This window comes from Helianthus annuus, chromosome 12 (assembly GCF_002127325.2).
Source record: "Helianthus annuus cultivar XRQ/B chromosome 12, HanXRQr2.0-SUNRISE, whole genome shotgun sequence".
In the NCBI taxonomy this organism is placed as follows: domain Eukaryota; kingdom Viridiplantae; phylum Streptophyta; class Magnoliopsida; order Asterales; family Asteraceae; genus Helianthus; species Helianthus annuus.
Window position 1 is genome coordinate 33,602,912 of NC_035444.2, and position 18,477 is coordinate 33,621,388.

The window sequence follows — 18,477 nt, forward strand, 5'->3', positions numbered from 1 at the left end:
TCATAGTATATATGAATTAATTTCTTTAATACCTTAATTCATATAAGACAATATAAGTAAATATTATGATAAATGAATTATGTCTGAATATTCCATTTTGGGATAAGTTCCAATGAAATATAACTTCTAATGTAACTTAATTTATTCCCTTAGCCATTTAAATATTAAGGCTTATAACACATGCTCATAAGTCACTAAGAATGAGATTTGATAATATTTCATCCTTCATTAACCTAGTCATGATTTCTCATGAAATTTGGTCTTAATGGATGGAATTTGTAAGTCTCATTTTTCTTTTGTTAAATTTTCATTTTCATGATAACAAAGGTTGTGAAAAATGTAGCATCATCAAGTTCTATCTTATAAGGTTTCTATCCAGATTGAGATAACAAATAATATGAGAGTTTAAGGTAAAAGTGACTTTGTTTTAACCATGCAAACCCCACAACTGTCATAATGCAACTTTTATATTGATACTAAATTCTGAATAATCTACAGAATATATAAGGTATCATTAAGCCCAATTATAAAACAGTTTATTATGGTTCTTATAGTCTTAACATAAAATTTTGCCACTAACTCTCGTATTAATTATTTGTTGATTTCTGGTAAGGAAACACATAGAACTAGAATCAACCGGTCATATGTTGGTTAGAATATTACCATTAGCAGACTTAAATATCATAACTATCTTACTACTTATCTTAGCCAGCTGTTTCATTGAATTATGGATAGTCTCGATGCTCATGCCTAGTTTAATGGCATAAACCTGCTGTGAGACTTTCCTTTGAAGAAACTTATAGCTGGAAGTAGTAGTTGTACACTATCTCTGAATCTTAAAAGTATCCTCCTTTCAGGTTTAGTGGCGGTGAGATGAACATCATCTAATTTTCCAGTTTCATGCATTCCTTTTCCTGTACATATGCTGCTAATCAACACACTCATTTTCCTTTGATACTCTTGAGTGTTATAGTTGATTCTTAAGAAAACTTATGGTATTAATGGAAAAGTTATATGTAATGCACCGGAAAAGTGTAATGATTTCCATGTGTAAACCTTTAAATTATGGGTCATGGTATTGTACATTATGATGTACTCACATATGCCACAAACTTTATAGTAAGAATCTAGAGTAATGCATGCGGCTTAGGAGTTATTTTGATTCTTCCAAAAAAAAAAAAAACAAATTAGTCTTAGGAAATTTAGAATCTAGAATAGCTCCCATGATAGCAATAATGAAATGAGTTCTTGATTATCATAAGAGATATAATGGTTGACTTATCCCACTAGTCATGCTCTAGTTTTCTTCTGTAGTACTTTTTATCAGAAAAGAGCAGTAGGATTATCATATCTTAAGAAATAATCAACAATTCAACAAGAGCAAATTTTGTAGAAACTCTTTAGTAAGCAAAACATTTTAGGTTTTGAAATTAGAGTGGATGAAATAGATGAGATACAAACCTAAGAAGAAGCTTGGAGTGATTTACATTATGAGGTAATCAAGTAAGGCATACACAAATTATTATATTGAAGATATAGTCTACTATAACACCAAAATAACAGACTAATTTAAGATTCTACCTAAATTTGGCTTCGCTTTGGCTTTGACCAAAATTCAAAGAACGTACATAAATAACAAATTGTCTTGATGTTCTATAATAAATCTGGCTTCGCTTTGGCTTTGACCAAAATTTATGCATTATGAACATACATAATAAACTGACTTATTGCTCTACATGAAATTTGGCTTCGCTTTGGCTTTGACCAAATTTCATGTATTATGAACATAAATAAATAAAATCAACTTAATGTTCTGCCTGAATTTTGGTTTCGCTTTGTCTTTGACCAAAATTCACGCATTATGAACGATAAAAAAATAATAAACCTCGGCTTAATGTTCTACCTAAATTTTGGCTTCGCTTTGGCTTTGACCAAAATTCAGCATTATGAACGATATAAATAATAGACCGTCTTTAGTGTTCTACATGAACTGTGGCTTCGCTTTGGCTTTGACCATAATTCACATATTATGAACACACATAAATATAGACTGTCTCAATGTTCTACATGAACTCTAGCTTCGCTTTGGCTTTGACCAAAATTCATGTATCATGAACACACATGAATAATAAAGTAAAGCACGTAAATATAACATAACACCTTTGGGCCAGAAATGAAATATTTATGTAAATTAGGCTGATAATTTATTATGTGCATCATCAAACAATTCGTTGTTGGTTTCATTATCCAACAATACACGTAATCACATAAAATGGTATAAATTAAAGTTGGGCCATTCGCAAAATAAGAATCTCACATAAAAGTTGCATATAAAGGGCTTTAAGTGTACAAACATTTAGGCACGAAATCAACTATTCAGTTCATGGATGATAGTCTAGAATTTCTATAATCAATTCATTAATTGCAATCATTAAATTCAAACATTAAATCATGAGGACTTTGTAACCGATTAATTCAAGAATGCATGAATACATAATCAAGTGCATTGAAAAATTATTAATTACAACTTACCTTTAGGTTCATTATCATACACATAATTACATAAAATAGTATCATTTAAAATTTCAATGTCAAACCAAAAGGATATACCATTTGATTAATCATCTAACTATACATTGAAATTTACCATTATATAATTCTAATTTCTATGTCAAAAACTTAGATTTTAAGACATGTAAATAAAAGGTTAAGTTATTTACTACTAATCATTAAAATCTCATATCTATCTATTTTATTCACAAGGAACATAAACATGTAAAAGTTCAATCAAATACTTCATATACTCATCTTTATTTAGTTTGAAAACTAAATATGAAAAAGGATATGGAACAAATCATAACAATTCCTCTCGTATAAAACAAATTTCAAACAAGTTCAAATTGAACTAAATGATGACATCGTAATCCATTAAAAAATCTTCAAAATGTCAAAGTTCAAATATAGAACCAATCATGATGAATAATTCTTTATCAAAATTATAAAAAGGTAAAAAACATGTTTGGTTCTGATTGATCCAGTAAGTGATTTTTACAAAATCACATATCAAATTTAGTTTGTTTTTTTTTTTTGACCTTCATTAATTAGTTATGATGAAAAAGCAGTGGCGGCAGTACATAAAAGAACCCTTGGAGGACTCGTTCTTTTCTTTTCATTCCATTTGTATTTAATATATAACCATCATCATCAGTTCATCGCACGGTTTAGAATCAACCAATCTCAATGTTAAAATATAGTGAACCATCAAGATCTCAATGGCAATAAATTATAAGATCGACATCAAAAGGGTGAAACTGATGTCACAGTTAATTCATGAAATCATAATCATATAAGATTGATATAATCAACATAGCTCTGATACCACATGTTGATTATATCTTTAAACATGGGTTAAAAACATAGAACCCTAATCATGTTTATTCAATCATAATCCAAATATAGATACAAAGATAGAGATACTTACTTGTAGGGATGATTATCTTTGAGAATAAAGATGAAGCCATGATTCCCGTTATGGTACCTTAGGTTGATGGATCACCTTAGAGATAATTTTAGTATTTTTAGTATTGGTGTTCTACTCTAGAGTTTTGATCACCACTTGTTATCAATATATAAAGATCAATGAATAATGGTCATGAATGGTGATCCGTTATAAAACTCTATGTTTTCTCTATTAATGGTACCTAAAGGGAAATCATAATTGCCCCTTAATACTAATCAATAATTACAATTACTACCATCAAGTAATTATCGGGGACTAGTTATGTCATATTGGTAATGTTACCAAATGATCCCTAAGGCCACATCAACGGGTTATTTCTAACATGTTGTAGAAATAGTAAAGAGTTGTACATTAGGCAATTTGGGTTCTTCAATTGTTGCATTACAGATAAGGGATTTAGCTGGTTTGTACTTAAATTGGTTGTACATTCAGGACACTAAGTATGCACATTAGCTTTGAGAAGTTAGGAACGTGTATTTATGTTTAGTTTTATGTTAAAATTTTATATGCAATAACATCTTCACCACTTTTTTTAACAAAAGTAATAATTATTTAATCTGTGAATTTGTTCAAGTGTCTCTATTTTGTACCGGTGAAAGACTTGAGAAACATGTTATGTACTTATCTGCTGCTGAAGTTCTATTGGTCTTAGGTGCTCATATACATAGCTGGGTTACCAAAATAGGAGCAAATTGGAGTATAAGTAAGTATTTATGTTGCATTAAATTAATCTTATGGCCTTTTAGTGCGCCGCAACGAACGCGGCTTCAAACAATTAACTCATAGATAATTAAACTCTATTGCGATGTTTCTTCCTTCCTCGCACACATCGCAATGCGCACGTGTCAATCTTTTATTTGGCAATCTATTTTTCCAATCAAATGCAAGATAATTTTAGAATTAAGTAATTATGTGTTAAATAACAATTGATAACACATAGTTAACCATAACTATTTAACTAGCATACATAAAATCACGTGCAAGTAGGACTAAGCATCGGTTAAAACCCGTGAGAATCGAACCCAAACCGACCTAGAATCAGAAATCAAGAACTAAAACTAACCCTTTAAATGCACATATGGTTCGGGTCCTAAGCGGGTTTAATGGTTCTTGGACCCTTAGGTTTTATTATGTGATGAACCTTATCTGACCCGAACTGTCGAACCAACCCAAACTTTTTTTTTTTATGTTCAGGCATATGAAATTGGAACATTTAAAAAAGTGAACCCCTTGGAAAAGTTTCCTGGATCTGCCACTAGTATGTTAGAAATGTCTATTTGCAAATATATTTTGACAAAAAAATAAACAACTTTTAAATTTAAAAGACGCTACTTATTGTGGTTAGCTTATGATATACACTAGGTTAGAACCCCGTGTATTACACGGGTTGAATAAATGCAATTTTATATACCAAATAATAAAAAATATATCTTTAAAAATCCCGTTTATTACACAGGTTGAATAAATGCAATTTTATATACCAACTAATAAAACAATATGTATTTAAAAATCTCGTTTATTACATTTGTTGAATAAATGTAATTTTATATATTAAATAATAAAAAAAGTTATATCTTTAAGAACCCCATGTATTGTATGAGTTGAGTAAATTTAATTTTATATAATAAATAATAAAAAAGTTACATTTTTAAGAACCTCGTCGAGCTGAGGAGCGAGACTAAGTTCGACCGTTAGGGAGACTAAAGCGGGAGGCTGTGTTATACGGGTTGAACACATGTAATTTTATATACCAAACAATAAAAAGTTATATCTTTATAAATCCTATGTATTATATGTATTGAATAAATGTAATTTTATATACTACATAATAAAAAAAAGTTATATTTTTAAAACCCCGAGTATTACACGAGTTGCATAAAAGTAATTTTGTATAGTAAAAAATAAAAATGTTATATCTTTAAAAAAACCTCGTTTATTACACGGGTTGAATGAATCTAATAAAAATTTATATCTTAAAAGAACTAACGGATATACTCGATATACGATGGATGGGGTGATTGCGGTGATTGTTCTTATAAATGTCACGTAAACATAGTGACTACCGTATTTGAGTTGAGAATTGAACACGAAAATATAAGTATAGAACCAATAAACACCTTTTAAACATTTTTTAAATAGATTCTACCCTTAACTATTTTAGGTTAATAAAATAAATAAATCATTTAAATTAACTGAGTTAGGGTTAAAGGACATAACTTGCAAGGGTTTGCAAACATCGAGTACGTTTTCTATAATTATTGAAGACAAATGACACAGTTTGCAATACGTGACAGACATAAAGGACGATTGTTGTAATTTACCCTATTTTAAAATATTATATATATTATCTCCTATATGAATTGTTTAAATTTATATTAAATTTAATTGTATAATTATCTTATAATTGATATTAATTATCTATAAAAATAGATGGCTTCAATGAATGACACGTGTTCAAAATTTGATTTCTTTTATTATAGTAGATAGATAGATGTTCTATTACTTTTCTTAATTACTTTAACTACAGGGTTAAAAATATTAATACAACACATCACGTTTTAGAAAATCAGTCCTTATGAACACATCTTAATCAGTACTATGTCCTCTAATCCTTTGTTACAAAGTTTGACCATGGAAATTTGTGTTAAAATTACATTTCCAGTTAAGCATATAAAAGTCACGTGTGCATTGGATTCAATCTTGATTATTTTATGTTTTAGTTAGACTGGAAGGTATGGTGAGGGAGGATGGGCCGCCACATCACCCGCCACGTCATCGAAAATGAGGATGGGTCTAAGGGGGATGGACTAAGGGGTTGGGGAATGATCCCCTTTATGTATATATATGTATGTATGTATAGATATATGTGAGAGAAGGAGGCACGGCGAGATCGTCCGTGAGTAGACGGAGACGACGGGAACGGGCCAAGGGGGCGGTGTTCCGGGGCGGCGCCGGGCCTCGCCGTGCCTTGGCCGTCCCCCATACCCACTAGTCTTAGTAGATTTAGTATGCACGAAGTAGTAAAGTCTGTTTGGTTTTCTCATTTTGTTTCATGTCGGATTTTTTTTTTTTACATTTGAGAGCATCTGATAGTGTAGTGTTTGTTCACGGTAATTTAGTATAGCTTCTCTTGCATCATAGCTCCATTAAGTCTCTTGTGTTTAGCTTTGTTTACCATTGTCTTCTGTTCTACAACTTGTTGCAGATAGATTTGAGAGGCTGATTCTTTTTTTTGTGTCTTCTTGTGTTATTTATGTTTATTTTGTTGGTACAGATTGTGTCACACCCCAACTGATAGCGGAAACATCGGGATAAGACGAACAAATTGCTCAAAACATCATAACAGTATGTGACAATATAAATTAAATTGGATTTCATAAATTGCTAAAGTATAATACAAGAATTCAACATAAACAACATTGTTTCGAATACACAACAACAAAATAGTTTAATCTAGGTGTGTTTCTAAGTCCACTTAAATCTTGTTTCTTCACTTAGCATCATCTTGTCTATCATCCCGCAACATGTATTAAAATATATCAACAAAAAGTTGGCGAGTATACAAGTTTGATACAAAGTATAACATAGAATAAAATTGTTTAACGTGCTCGTTTCCAACATGAACAACAATATGCAAGTTACTAGTACGCTGAGATTGTGTAACAATATGTTCAAACCCAAGAATCCAATGCGTTAAAATAGCCTATCCCAAAGTATCGCGGGAGGTAACATGTTTAACTTAACAATACCCCAAGTCTCGTGGGCGGTGCATTACTCCTATAGCGCTATAATTGTTAAGGTGGGCTAGGAAAGTTAATGAGCATATATCAACACAAATAGTTTACGTAGCATACGAGATTAACAAGCATCAAATTATTCAAAGTTTCACTCCCAATAGTCTAGCGGGAGATTAACATGTTTCAATATGGATAGAGTGTGATTCAAATAGTTTCAAGTGTTTTCGTGTTTTTACATAGAATACATGTTGCACCCAAAAGTGTTTAAAAGTAAAAATGGGTTCGAGTATACTCACAAAATTGCATGTGCTTTCCGATTTATCCAACGTGACGAGGTTGTTGAGACTAGGAAGTTGAATGTGTTTGATTTGGAGACTTGGAGTTTAAAAGGATGTTTACGTTAGGGTTTATGGATTTGAAGTTTAAAGACATGAAAATAGACATACGAAAATAATCATCCATCACATATGATGTTTAGATGATATACTTACTAACTTGACAATGTCCACTTGTTCATCATCAAGAGTTCGGTTTGTTTAAATGTTATATAAGTATTACATAGAGTGTACTATATCATATATGTCAAGCATGAGGTAGAAGATTAAAGTCTTCGTTTTGGCACCTCTAAGTATCATGGAATTCATACATGAGGTAGGAAGAACAAAGCTTCCATTTAGGTACCTCTATTGTTTACCACTACACTTGTTGTTATGAACAACAAGAAGGGTCATGAACTTACAAGAATTAATGAAATACAACAACTAATCTATGAGAAAACATCAAGAAGTGAGTGGAATTTTATTATAGATAGCCCAAGCTAGTCTAACAATCACACATTCATCAAGTTTCAAGCTTGAACACTTCTTGTGGGTAAAAACCTAACAAAAACAGAATGTTTGTGAGGTTTTATCCTCTGATTTAACATTTCTCAGCCTTGTTTTTAAACCCAACTAATCATTCAATTGATTATGAGCAATAGGACATAGGTTTGAGATGAGATTAACTCAAGTTTATTAAGTTTAACAAAGTTTTAGATGAAAACAGAAAAGTCAGTCAACTTTGGAGCCTTTTTGGTTGGACGTTCCAGGGCCTGGTTTTCCATGGAAAAACCACTGGAAACGTAGCTAATGTCAATCCAAAGAAGTAGGAAAAAGAATCGAGTGAATCGGATAAGAAATGAGTGAGTTATGCATACTTTTGTGAAGGGTGCTGAATCTGCTCGAACTCCTGAATTCAGCAACAATTTAGAGAGTTTGTGAGTGAATGGAGAGTGTTTAGAAAATGAAAAATGCTTGGAGGAGGCTTGAGTTTTATAGGGGATGAATTAGGGTTGGGTTGGTTGGCTTTAAATGCAATTAGATAGTGGCTGAACTACTAAAAAAAACAATTGAATTCAGCCATTAAAGGGCTGCGGTCGCCAAGGCTGATAACAGCCATGAATATCTTCCCCTTTTGTTGTTTGAGACATAATAGATTTAAGTATATTATAACATGTGACTTACTAACTTATTATATCAAATGTAATATCATGGTGGGTGGAAACATTATTATATATATCAATTACTATCGTCTGTTTGCGCCAGGGATTTTTTTCGAGTTTTCGTTTTTGCCATTGACGTTTGTCTTTGATTTCCACCCTCAGCACATATCAGTTGTTAATTTACTAACCTTTGGCTTCATCATACGACTTTTGTTCCCAGAGGTTCTAGAGAGAGAATCTAGACAGAGGAAGGGTGAGAGGTGGTAGGCACGGTGGACCACCGACGGACGGCGGCGGCTTACAACGCTGAAGACGGTCGTCATCGTTTTCCTCGGTCACTTGAAACTAGATCCACCAGCTGTGGCTTCTAGAACAAAGGCAACGTCATACCATTTCCCCCAATTTCTTCTTCTTCTTCGCAACAATTTGATTCCAAAACTGAAATCGATCATGGTGGAAACCAGACGGAGTTAATCGTCATCCAAACGCACGTTGTCGTCACCATGCTCGTCTCCAATTCCTACAGGAAAGCGATCGAAGGTAATTTTTTATTCGTTAATTTCGTAAAATTAGGGTTTCAAATTTGTGAAATTTGTGAAATTGAGATTAGGTTTTTGTTGTTTAGTGTTGATGTTTGATGTTTTGGTGATCGGGCGGCGGAGGCGGTCGTCGACCACCGGAACGGAGCCGATTGAGGCGGTGGTGAAGGAATCAGGTGGATGTGAGTCGCAGGAACAGGAGGTTAGATCATCTGGTCCGTGTAAGAAGGAGCCGGATGCGTGTGAGGAGGTGACAGGTGTTGATATGCCGGAGAAGTCTCCGGTTTTGGAGGCGGAAGGTCAGCCGTTGGTGTCGCCGATGTCGTTAGGTGTGTGTTGATTGTTGAATTGAGTATGGTTTGATTTGTTTGTGAAGTTGTTGATGTTTTGTTTGGTTTGTAGGGAATTCGTTGATTGATGTTGAGAAGAAAACAAAGGCTAACGGTGGTTCGACTGGGTTGAATCGTGGGAAGAAACAACAGTTGAAGGCTAACATTGGGGTTGCTTGGGGAAAGCTCCTTTCTCAGTGCCCTCAGGTAGTTCTTTCAGTTCAATCACAAGATAGAAGGGATTGTATTTTTATGTTTTTAGGGTTAGGGAGTGTTTGGAAGCGTGTTTTGAAAGTGATCATGTTGCGTCAAGTAATAACAATATGATACGCACTTGTAATAATAAGTATTCGTGGCCAAAAGATACACGCTTGTAATGATTTTAGGTGTGTTTCGAAAGTGATCATATGGTATGAGTAATAACAATATGATATGCTCTTGTAATGTTAGCTATTCTTGCCCAAAACGATACACACATGTAATGATTATAGTTGTGTTATTATTTGACGTTGAATAACTAGTGTCAGAAAATCTGATTTTGATATTTGTTGCAGAATCCTCATATTGTTATGGAACATGAAATTTTCACTGTTGGTCAAGGTCACCAATGTGACTTGTGGATCAGCGATAAATCCGTCAGTAAATCTTTGTGTAGCTTGAGGCACATAAAGTCACAAGTATTCTTATCCTCACTCATTCTTTATCAGAATTAGTTAACTATTATTAATATGGATTTTTTGTTTTGTGTAGCAAGGAGGTGCATCAATTACTTTACTTGAAATTACTGGTGGCAAGGGTGCGATTTAAGTCAATGGCAAGATTTGCACTAAAAGGTCAACTTTGTCCCTTAGAGCTGGAGATGAAGTCGTTTTCAGCTCTGCAGGAAGACATGCTTACGTATCCTTCAAGATGGTGTTTTTAATAGTTTATTTAAAATATAGAGGTGCAACTTCTAACTAATTTTGTTACAGGCTGTTTTTAGATCCCAAATGGCCTATTACGACGACTTTATTTTGTAACTTTTCTCTTTCGATTGCTATATCGAATCAAAAATCGGGTTGCCCCGCCGCGAAGCGCGGGTGTAACCCCTAGTTTTAATTAAAACACCCAAACAAACTACCTTGGCAGTTCTGGTCGCAAGAAGGGGGGCTGCCCTCTTTTATTTATATATATATATTTTTTTTTTCAACATACATTTATTTGATATAATATAATGAATACTAGCCTAAAGTGATATTAGTATTGTTGTCGTTGGATTGTATTGGTGTGCATGGATTCAACTTTCTTTCTTTTTTTTTTATTAAGTTTGATATAATAATGCACATTATGTGAGATTAGGTATATATATATTAAACTTATTAAGCATACATTACATACACTACTTTGATTCTAATTTAAACACTAAAATAACATATTCTAGTATTAATATTAGATTAGGAAATTTATTAAGCTTAATTTATATAAAAATCTAGTAATAAGTTTGTATAAAAATAAAAGTATAGGTTGTGTATATTGTAAATGTATAATCAAGTGTTTGCACGTATAGGATATCTAGCATCACGTATTGATTGTAAGTTACGCATGTGTTTACAATGGTACGGGCACACAAGGATTAAATGTTTAAGCATAGGAAGATAGTTTTAAGGTAAAGAGATAAGTTAGGATTCGAACGTTTAAACAGACTCGATTATGAACGAGGTTTGTATAGAAGAATAATGGAGAAGAGTAGGAGTATAAAAGTGAACGATTGACTACTAATAAACGAAACACGAGTATAAGGATGGTATAAGTATTGGTTAGACGAAGGTAGCGTGTTAATGATGAAGTCTCGTCGTGGATAACCAGATATAATGTGTTTGTGAGTCGTTTAAAGTTTGTATTAGGTCCAAAAGGTCTGCAAAACACTGAATTTCTCATAGCACGTCTTACGAAAGTTTGGTAACATGGTGCAAAACACTTATGTATAGGAAGTACCAGCGGCGTATCTACCATGTTTTGACCACATTACGTCTGTTTCGTATTCGGTGTCATGTTACGTTCCGTGTCTTACCATACCCAGTAGTACACTCTATTGTTCTTATACGCCCAATTACTATGATCCCGTGTGCACCCGCGATTATAACAATCGTCGTATGATCTGCATAGCGCGTACTAGTTGCGTATGAATTAAGGTATACATAAATTCTGAGAATAAGATTGCATCTGTATAGGATTGTAGTATATAAGCATGTTTGTGTTCCAAATAGTATAAGACCAACATAAGCGAATCCCTCGGGTTTCGCTCGCGTACAGGTGCGAATGTATAAATTTTGTGTCAATGTCATCAATCAACAAACATAGAACATTGATTGAAGTTCATTTTAAAACTACAAAAGAGCAAGATAGTTCCAAACATCTTTCTGCCAATGAGGTGGTGATGGAGTGGTAAGGAAAAATCCAGTGTTTAAAAGAAGATACGGGTATTTATCAAATAAGCATTGTGTCATCAATCAACAAACATAGAACATTGATTGAAGTTCATTTCAAAACATTAAAAGAGCAAGATAGTTCAAAACATCCTTCACAAGGGAAATGAACTCACCTTTAGAAGCAAGATAGTTACAAAATTTAAATGGCTTAGTTTTAGACCTATTACAAGTGGCCAAGATAATGATCCGAAGTATAATAGGGTAAGAAAACAACATAACATGGTGATAGAGAACAAATCAACAAACTTTCTATTCCCCATAACTCTATCCAATAATTAGGTTCCCACCTTTACTGTTAATGATTGTAATTACAAAAATCAAACCATCATACACTCACATATAATCCAATTAAAAGGGAATCAACAGTTTAACACCCAAAATAAAAACTGTATGGACCAAAAAACAGTTATCCAAACTTGAAGGATCACAAGCAAATGGTCTTGTTGAACTTTTATCCAAACTTGAAGGATCACATATATGTCTGGTTTATGACGCGAGAAAATCCAACTATATTTAACTTGTTCGGATAGAACTTTTATCGAATCATAGAGAATAACAAGCATATCGCGAAGGTATATTTAGAATTTTATAAAACACTACATTATATTAATAAAAACGAAAGGGGTAATCGAAGTTTAAATATCAGTTTAAGTTTTAAATGTATACCGACAAGTAGAAAAAAAACATAACAATGGCATACTCTGATCTTAATAAAATATTGTATGTTAAATGTTATAAGTATACTAGCGTAACTATAATGATGAAATTATAAAAAATATTAAAAATATTATATGTTGAACATCAGTTTCAATACCAATTGCTCCTCAAACGTATCTCCAATTAAAGTTTTTACATATGAGTACCTCGAAAATTGTTATTGTTATGTATGTATATGAACTAGTGAAATCCCCCACGCGTTGCGAATTAATTATAGTAGTGGTGCGGTACTAATGTAGCCCAAAAGGAAAGTGTCACATGTTTTCCATCAATAAAAACCATAAAAACAAATTGCGGTAACAGTTCTAACAATGTCGGTACGGCAATCGATTTGGTTCGGCACCAGTAAAAATTCTATTTTGGGAAAACTCTGTATTCAACAAATTTGGTCGTGGATATCTAGTTAACAAACAACGCGTTGAATGATGCATATTTGCAATACTATATATTTGTTCTTCGACCCTGACATTTACTCAGTGGACTATTCGAGTAACAAAATGACAAACCATAGGGAGCATACCTGCTATTTCCAAAATAACTGACATCTACTCGGGAGAACTATCCGAGCAACAAAATAACAGACCATAGGAAGTGTAACTGCTATTTTTAAAAGGAGGGAACTATACGTGAAAAAAGTGAAACAACGAGGACCATCCGGGCAATTAACTCTTATATATACAAACACACGTTTTTATTGAAGTAACAATGAGTCATGTGATTTTGTAAGGCTGTTGTTTTATGACTTTATCAAAACCAGATGCATCCTAAAACCACACAATAACTGTACAACCACCCACCACAAAGCCACCGTCACAATCTGTACAACCACAACGCCACCGTCACAAAATGGCAACCGCCACCACAACTACTTAGCCGCCGTCACCCCCTAACCGTCGGCCATAATCTTTCTCTCTCTAAGCTCCACCACCTAAACACCGCCTCCCGTCGGAACACACACCGCCAACCTCATGCTAACTTCAGGCGAAGGACAGGGATGTAAATTCTGTCGGTGAGGGGCAATATTGTACAGAACTACCACCATCGCAATGTCTGTGAACCTTCCTGGACCGCCCTTGTTCTGAGCCCTCCGTAATACCACTGGAATCTGCCATCCTGTACCACCGCCGGGGGCTGAACGCCGCTCGTTGTTCCGATCTGTGAGGTAAACGAACAAACCACCCTTTTTTGTTATTTATTTTGACTAAAGGCTTTCGATTTGGGGTTAGGGTGGGTTGTTTCCAACGACTTTGGAGTTTGGGTTTGTGTTTTACTGGCGAGAGATTATGAAATAGAGTCGTGTAATTTGTGTGTTGTTTCACTGTCGCCGACTTTTGTTATGAAACAAAGATGAAAAACGGAACAGTGAAGCTAAGATAGCTGGCTTTTTTCCGGCAGTTGACGTTGAGCGGCTGTCAAGTGGTGACAATGCATCTTCATAATTTTTGTTTGATTCAATTCCGACATGACGTTTTTCTAAGCTTTAAATTTGAAGATATCCCGCCGCCCCCGTCCGGGTATACTCACATCTTTTTTAAATTCTCTACCTCTTTTTTATGCTTTTATATAATTCTTTGTTTGGTTTAGGTCACTTTGCGCAATCTTGTAGGCTTTAAAATTTCTGTGTGTAATTGACGGTGTTACAGGTGGATTTGAGGGGCTGAATTTGTGTTTTTCTTGTGTTGTTTAGTGTTTATGTTTGTTTGTTGCTAAAAATTGTTTGTGTTGTTTGGTTTGGTGTTGATAAACAAAAAATCTAAATTCTAATCACTCTCTTTTGTTCATCCAAAAACAGGATCCTCCTTCTCGTGGTCATTATTTTCATTTTCAGTTATAGTGATTGATGATGGGGTAATGTTGGTTGGTTTTATGATCAATGTTGATGGAGTAATGATGTAGGGTTTTATGATCTATGGAAGTGTCACAAACTTAGATTCAAAATCACAGCACCACTTTATTCAAAGAATCAAACGATTACAACGAAGCAATCATCCAGTCATCACAGATTGACTGGTGATACAAAAGGTTCAACAAGAACAAACAGAAATGCTATAACTCTAAGACTACTCACGTATTTTACTTGTGAGAAAATGAGAAAGACAAGGAACACCAAAAGGTAGCAAGAGAGCTGAAATGCTCGATGATCAGAAGCAGCAACCAACCACCCCTTAAAAGGGGAATAACCCTAGCATATATGCGACAGCTGGAGCCCAAGAGAAACAGTTGGAGCCCAAGGAGAGAAGCCCAAGGAGAGGAGCCCAAAGGAGAAGCAGGCCAGCGACTAGGGGTGTACAAGATCGGATAATCCGGATTTCGGATATCCGAAAATCGGATATCCGAAATTTCGGATAGTGAAATATTGACATCCGAACCCGAATCCGAAATTTCGGATATCCGATTTTCGGATATCCGAAATTTCGGATTCGGGTTCGGATATCTAATCGGATATCCGAATATCCAATTTTTTATTTAAATTTTATTTTTTATTATTTTTTAATATTTGGAACCAGATTTTTCGGATAGTTTCGGATATCCGAATATAAATTTCGGATATTTTTTGGATATTTCGGATATTTTTTTCGGATATTTCGGATATTTTTCGGATACTTCGGATATTTTTCGGATATTTCGGATATTTTTTCGGATATTTCGGATATTTTTCGGATACTTCGGATATTTTTCAGATACTTCGGATATTTTCGGATATTCGGATATCCGAAAAAAATAAAAATTAAATTTTCGGATATTTTCGGATAATCCGATTATCCGAAAATTCTCAAAATCACTATCCGAATCCGAATTTTCGGATTATCCGATTTTCGGATATCCGAAAATTCGGATATCCGAAAATTCGGATATTTCGGATACGGGTTTTCGGATATTTCGGATTCGGTTTCGGATTCGGATTTTTTTGAACACCCCTACCAGCGACACAAACAGGGGGAGCGGCCCAACGAGCAAAAACAAGCCAAACCTCACAAAATAAAACAGGAAATATTAGAAACTAGCCAAACAAATAATAATAAGAGCACATTTATACTGATATTTCAACACCCCCCCCCCCAAGTTTAAATGTGCAAATAGGTTAAGAAGGCCAATGGACTTACACATATGAGCATGAGCTGTAGGTAAAAGGCCTTTGGTAAATAGGTCAGCGAGCTGATGTTCAGTCTTTATACCACAAGTCTTGATTTGTCCCGAAGCTATTTTTTCTTGTAAAAAGAACAAGTCAACTTCAAAGTGCATGGTCTTGTCATGAAACACAGGGTTAGTAGCAATGGAAAAGGCAGCGGAGCTGTCACACTTTAGAGTAATAGGAAGGGAGACCTCAACATTTAGCTCTCTAAGAATGTTGATCAGCCACAATACCTCACATGTAGCGCTGCACATTGACCTGTACTCTGCTTCAGCAGATGATCGGGACACAACACTTTGTTTTTTGCTTTTCCAAGAGACTAAAGAGCCCCCAAGAAAGATACAGAAACCAGTGACTGACCTTCTACTTTCAGTGCATTTTGCCCAGTCTGAATTGGAATAGGCAGTTAAATGGAACGTGTCAGTTCTTTTAAACATAATCCCAGTTCCAGGTACCCCTTTGAGGTATCGTAACACCTTGAAGGCAATCTGAGTGTGGGCTTCAGTGGGTGGGTTGATGCATAAATTGAGACAGGTAATGTACTGAATATGCTATATCTGGGCAAGTATGAGATAAATAAATCAACTTACCAATTAGTTTTTTATATTGGGTAACATCAACCAAACTGGTTTCCTTTTTACTAAGTTTGTTAGAACATGATTCTGGTCAATAGGACAACCAATGGGTTTGCTACCACTCATCCCATATTCATTGAGAAGGTCCATGCAATATTTTCTTTGAGAGAGACACACCCCATCCCCAGTTTTATGACCCCAATGCCAAGAAAAAAATTTAAGAGCCCAAGGTCCTTGATTAGAAATTCAGTTTTTAAAAAATTGTTTACTTCAGTCACTTCCCTTCATTATTTCCAGTTATAACAATATCATCTACGTAGACAAGTAAGACAACAAAGATGTCCTTTGTTGACATGATAAACATAGAATGATCACATTTGGACTGAATGAACCCGAATTTAACAAGTGCCTGAACAAGTCTTTCGTTCCACATGCGTGGGGCCTGTTTGAGGCCATACAAGGACTTGTTCAATTTGCAAACTTTGTTTTGATATTTGACACCTAGACCATCCGGAAGACTCGTTTAAACTTCTTCCTTAAGGTGACCAAAAAGAAAAGCATTATTAACATCAAGTTGGTATATAGGCCAGTTATTTTGGACAGACAAACTGATGACACATTTGACAGTGACCATTTTAACCACAGGTGAGAATGTTTCCTCAAAGTCTATACCCTCTCGTTGGTTATAACCTTTAGCAACGAGTCTAGCTTTAAATCTATCAATCTCACCCGTGGATTTATATTTGACTTTAAAAACCCATTTACAGCCAATGGGTTTTTTCCACTAGGTAGGTCCACTATATCCCAGGTGTTGTTTCTGTGAAGAGCTGATAGCTCTTCATTCATCGCATCAATCCACCTTTTGTCCTTGCTGGCTTCTTTATAGGTGGACGGTTCGATGGTTTTGTTAACATTGGCAGCTAAACAGATATTTTCCCTAGGCAAGTTGGAGTAATTTACTACTTTATCATAACTATATTTGGCGTGTCCAACAACAAAGTCATTAAACTTCTTAGGGGCAGACACAGATCTAGATGATCTCCTAATGGTTTGGGTACCCTCAGGAAGGTTTGATTCATCATTAGAACTGTTCAACTCAACCCTCACAGGACCAGGTTCAGCACTAGTGGATTCATGGTTCATACCATTAGATCCTAATGACTGCTGATTAGCAGTGTGCTCAGCCTCGTCACTGTGTTGCTGTGTCTCAACAGGAGAATCAGGAATGTCCTTCTCTTCATCATAGGGATTTGTATCACTTGAAGTTTCAATGTTGTCAAAAAAATTGATTTGGTTTAAAACATTTATAGTGACTTGATCTGGAGAGTTGTTTTTATTTTCAAAAGGAAAAATGGTTTCATGAAAACTGACATCTCTGGAGAAGATGAATTTCTTTTGATCTAAACTCCAGACCTTATAACCCTTTTTATAGTTGGAATACCCCATAAAGACACATTTTTCAGCACGTTCTTCTAGTTTATCAGTGTTATCCAAAACAGAAAAAAAACAGAGGCAACCAAAAACTTTCAAGTGATCAAGAGAAGGTTTAAAGCCAAAAAGTTTTTCATAAGGGGAACTACCATGCAGCACAGAAGAGGGAAACCTGTTAATCAAGTAGGAAGCAGTAAGCACACATTCAGACCAGTATTTAAGAGGGACTTTGGACTGAAATAATAAAGCTCTTGCAACATTTAGCAAGTGTCTGTGTTTTCTTTCCACAACACCGCTTTGTTGTGGAGTATAAGTGCACGAAGTTTGATGGATGATACCGTTTGTTTTAACAAAGCTAGTCATTTGTGAGTTAATGAATTCAGATCCGTTATCACTTCTAAAAATCTTAACGTTCACTTCAAATTGGGTTTTTACCAGATTATAAAAACTTTGTATGTTCTCAAACACTTCAGATTTAGATTTCATTAGATAGACCCATACAGATCTGGTAAAGTCGTCTACAATGGTAAGAAAATATTTGTACCCGT

General features: G+C 34.5%; 1 protein-coding gene and 1 long non-coding RNA gene across 4 annotated transcripts; both read left to right on the forward strand.

Moving 5' to 3' along the window:
- The first annotated feature begins 8,776 nt into the window (after nt 1-8,776).
- Nucleotides 8,777-10,844, forward strand: LOC110894607. Of its 3 annotated transcripts, none has more exons than XM_022141823.2 (5): nt 8,777-9,277; nt 9,363-9,605; nt 9,679-9,812; nt 10,160-10,240; nt 10,356-10,844. In XM_022141823.2, exons 1-5 carry the CDS (start codon nt 9,241-9,243, stop codon nt 10,410-10,412), a joined length of 552 nt encoding a protein of 183 aa, XP_021997515.1. In that variant the 5' UTR covers nt 8,777-9,240; the 3' UTR covers nt 10,413-10,844. The 3 variants fall into 3 exon arrangements, with proteins under 3 accessions (XP_021997515.1, XP_021997516.1, XP_021997514.1); XM_022141822.2 differs by having other exon boundaries at nt 8,782-9,277; nt 10,160-10,282; nt 10,356-10,711; XM_022141824.2 differs by lacking the exon at nt 10,160-10,240.
- Nucleotides 10,845-13,483: 2,639 nt separating this feature from the next.
- Nucleotides 13,484-14,557, forward strand: LOC110894605. Its single transcript, XR_002566553.2, has 2 exons — nt 13,484-13,952; nt 14,186-14,557. It is a non-coding gene; the product is annotated as an uncharacterized LOC110894605 (long non-coding RNA).
- Nucleotides 14,558-18,477: the final 3,920 nt, after the last annotated feature.

Excerpts from the sequence above, each read along its gene's own strand:
- LOC110894607 (XM_022141822.2), top strand. The coding sequence starts at position 9,241 with ATGCTCGTCTCCAATTCCTACAGGAAAGCGATCGAAG. Across the intron at positions 9,278-9,362 it reads CTACAGGAAAGCGATCGAAG|TGTTGATGTTTGATGTTTTG; the intron begins GTAATTTTTTAT and ends TTTGTTGTTTAG. Across the intron at positions 10,283-10,355 it reads TGAGGCACATAAAGTCACAA|CAAGGAGGTGCATCAATTAC; the intron begins GTATTCTTATCC and ends TGTTTTGTGTAG.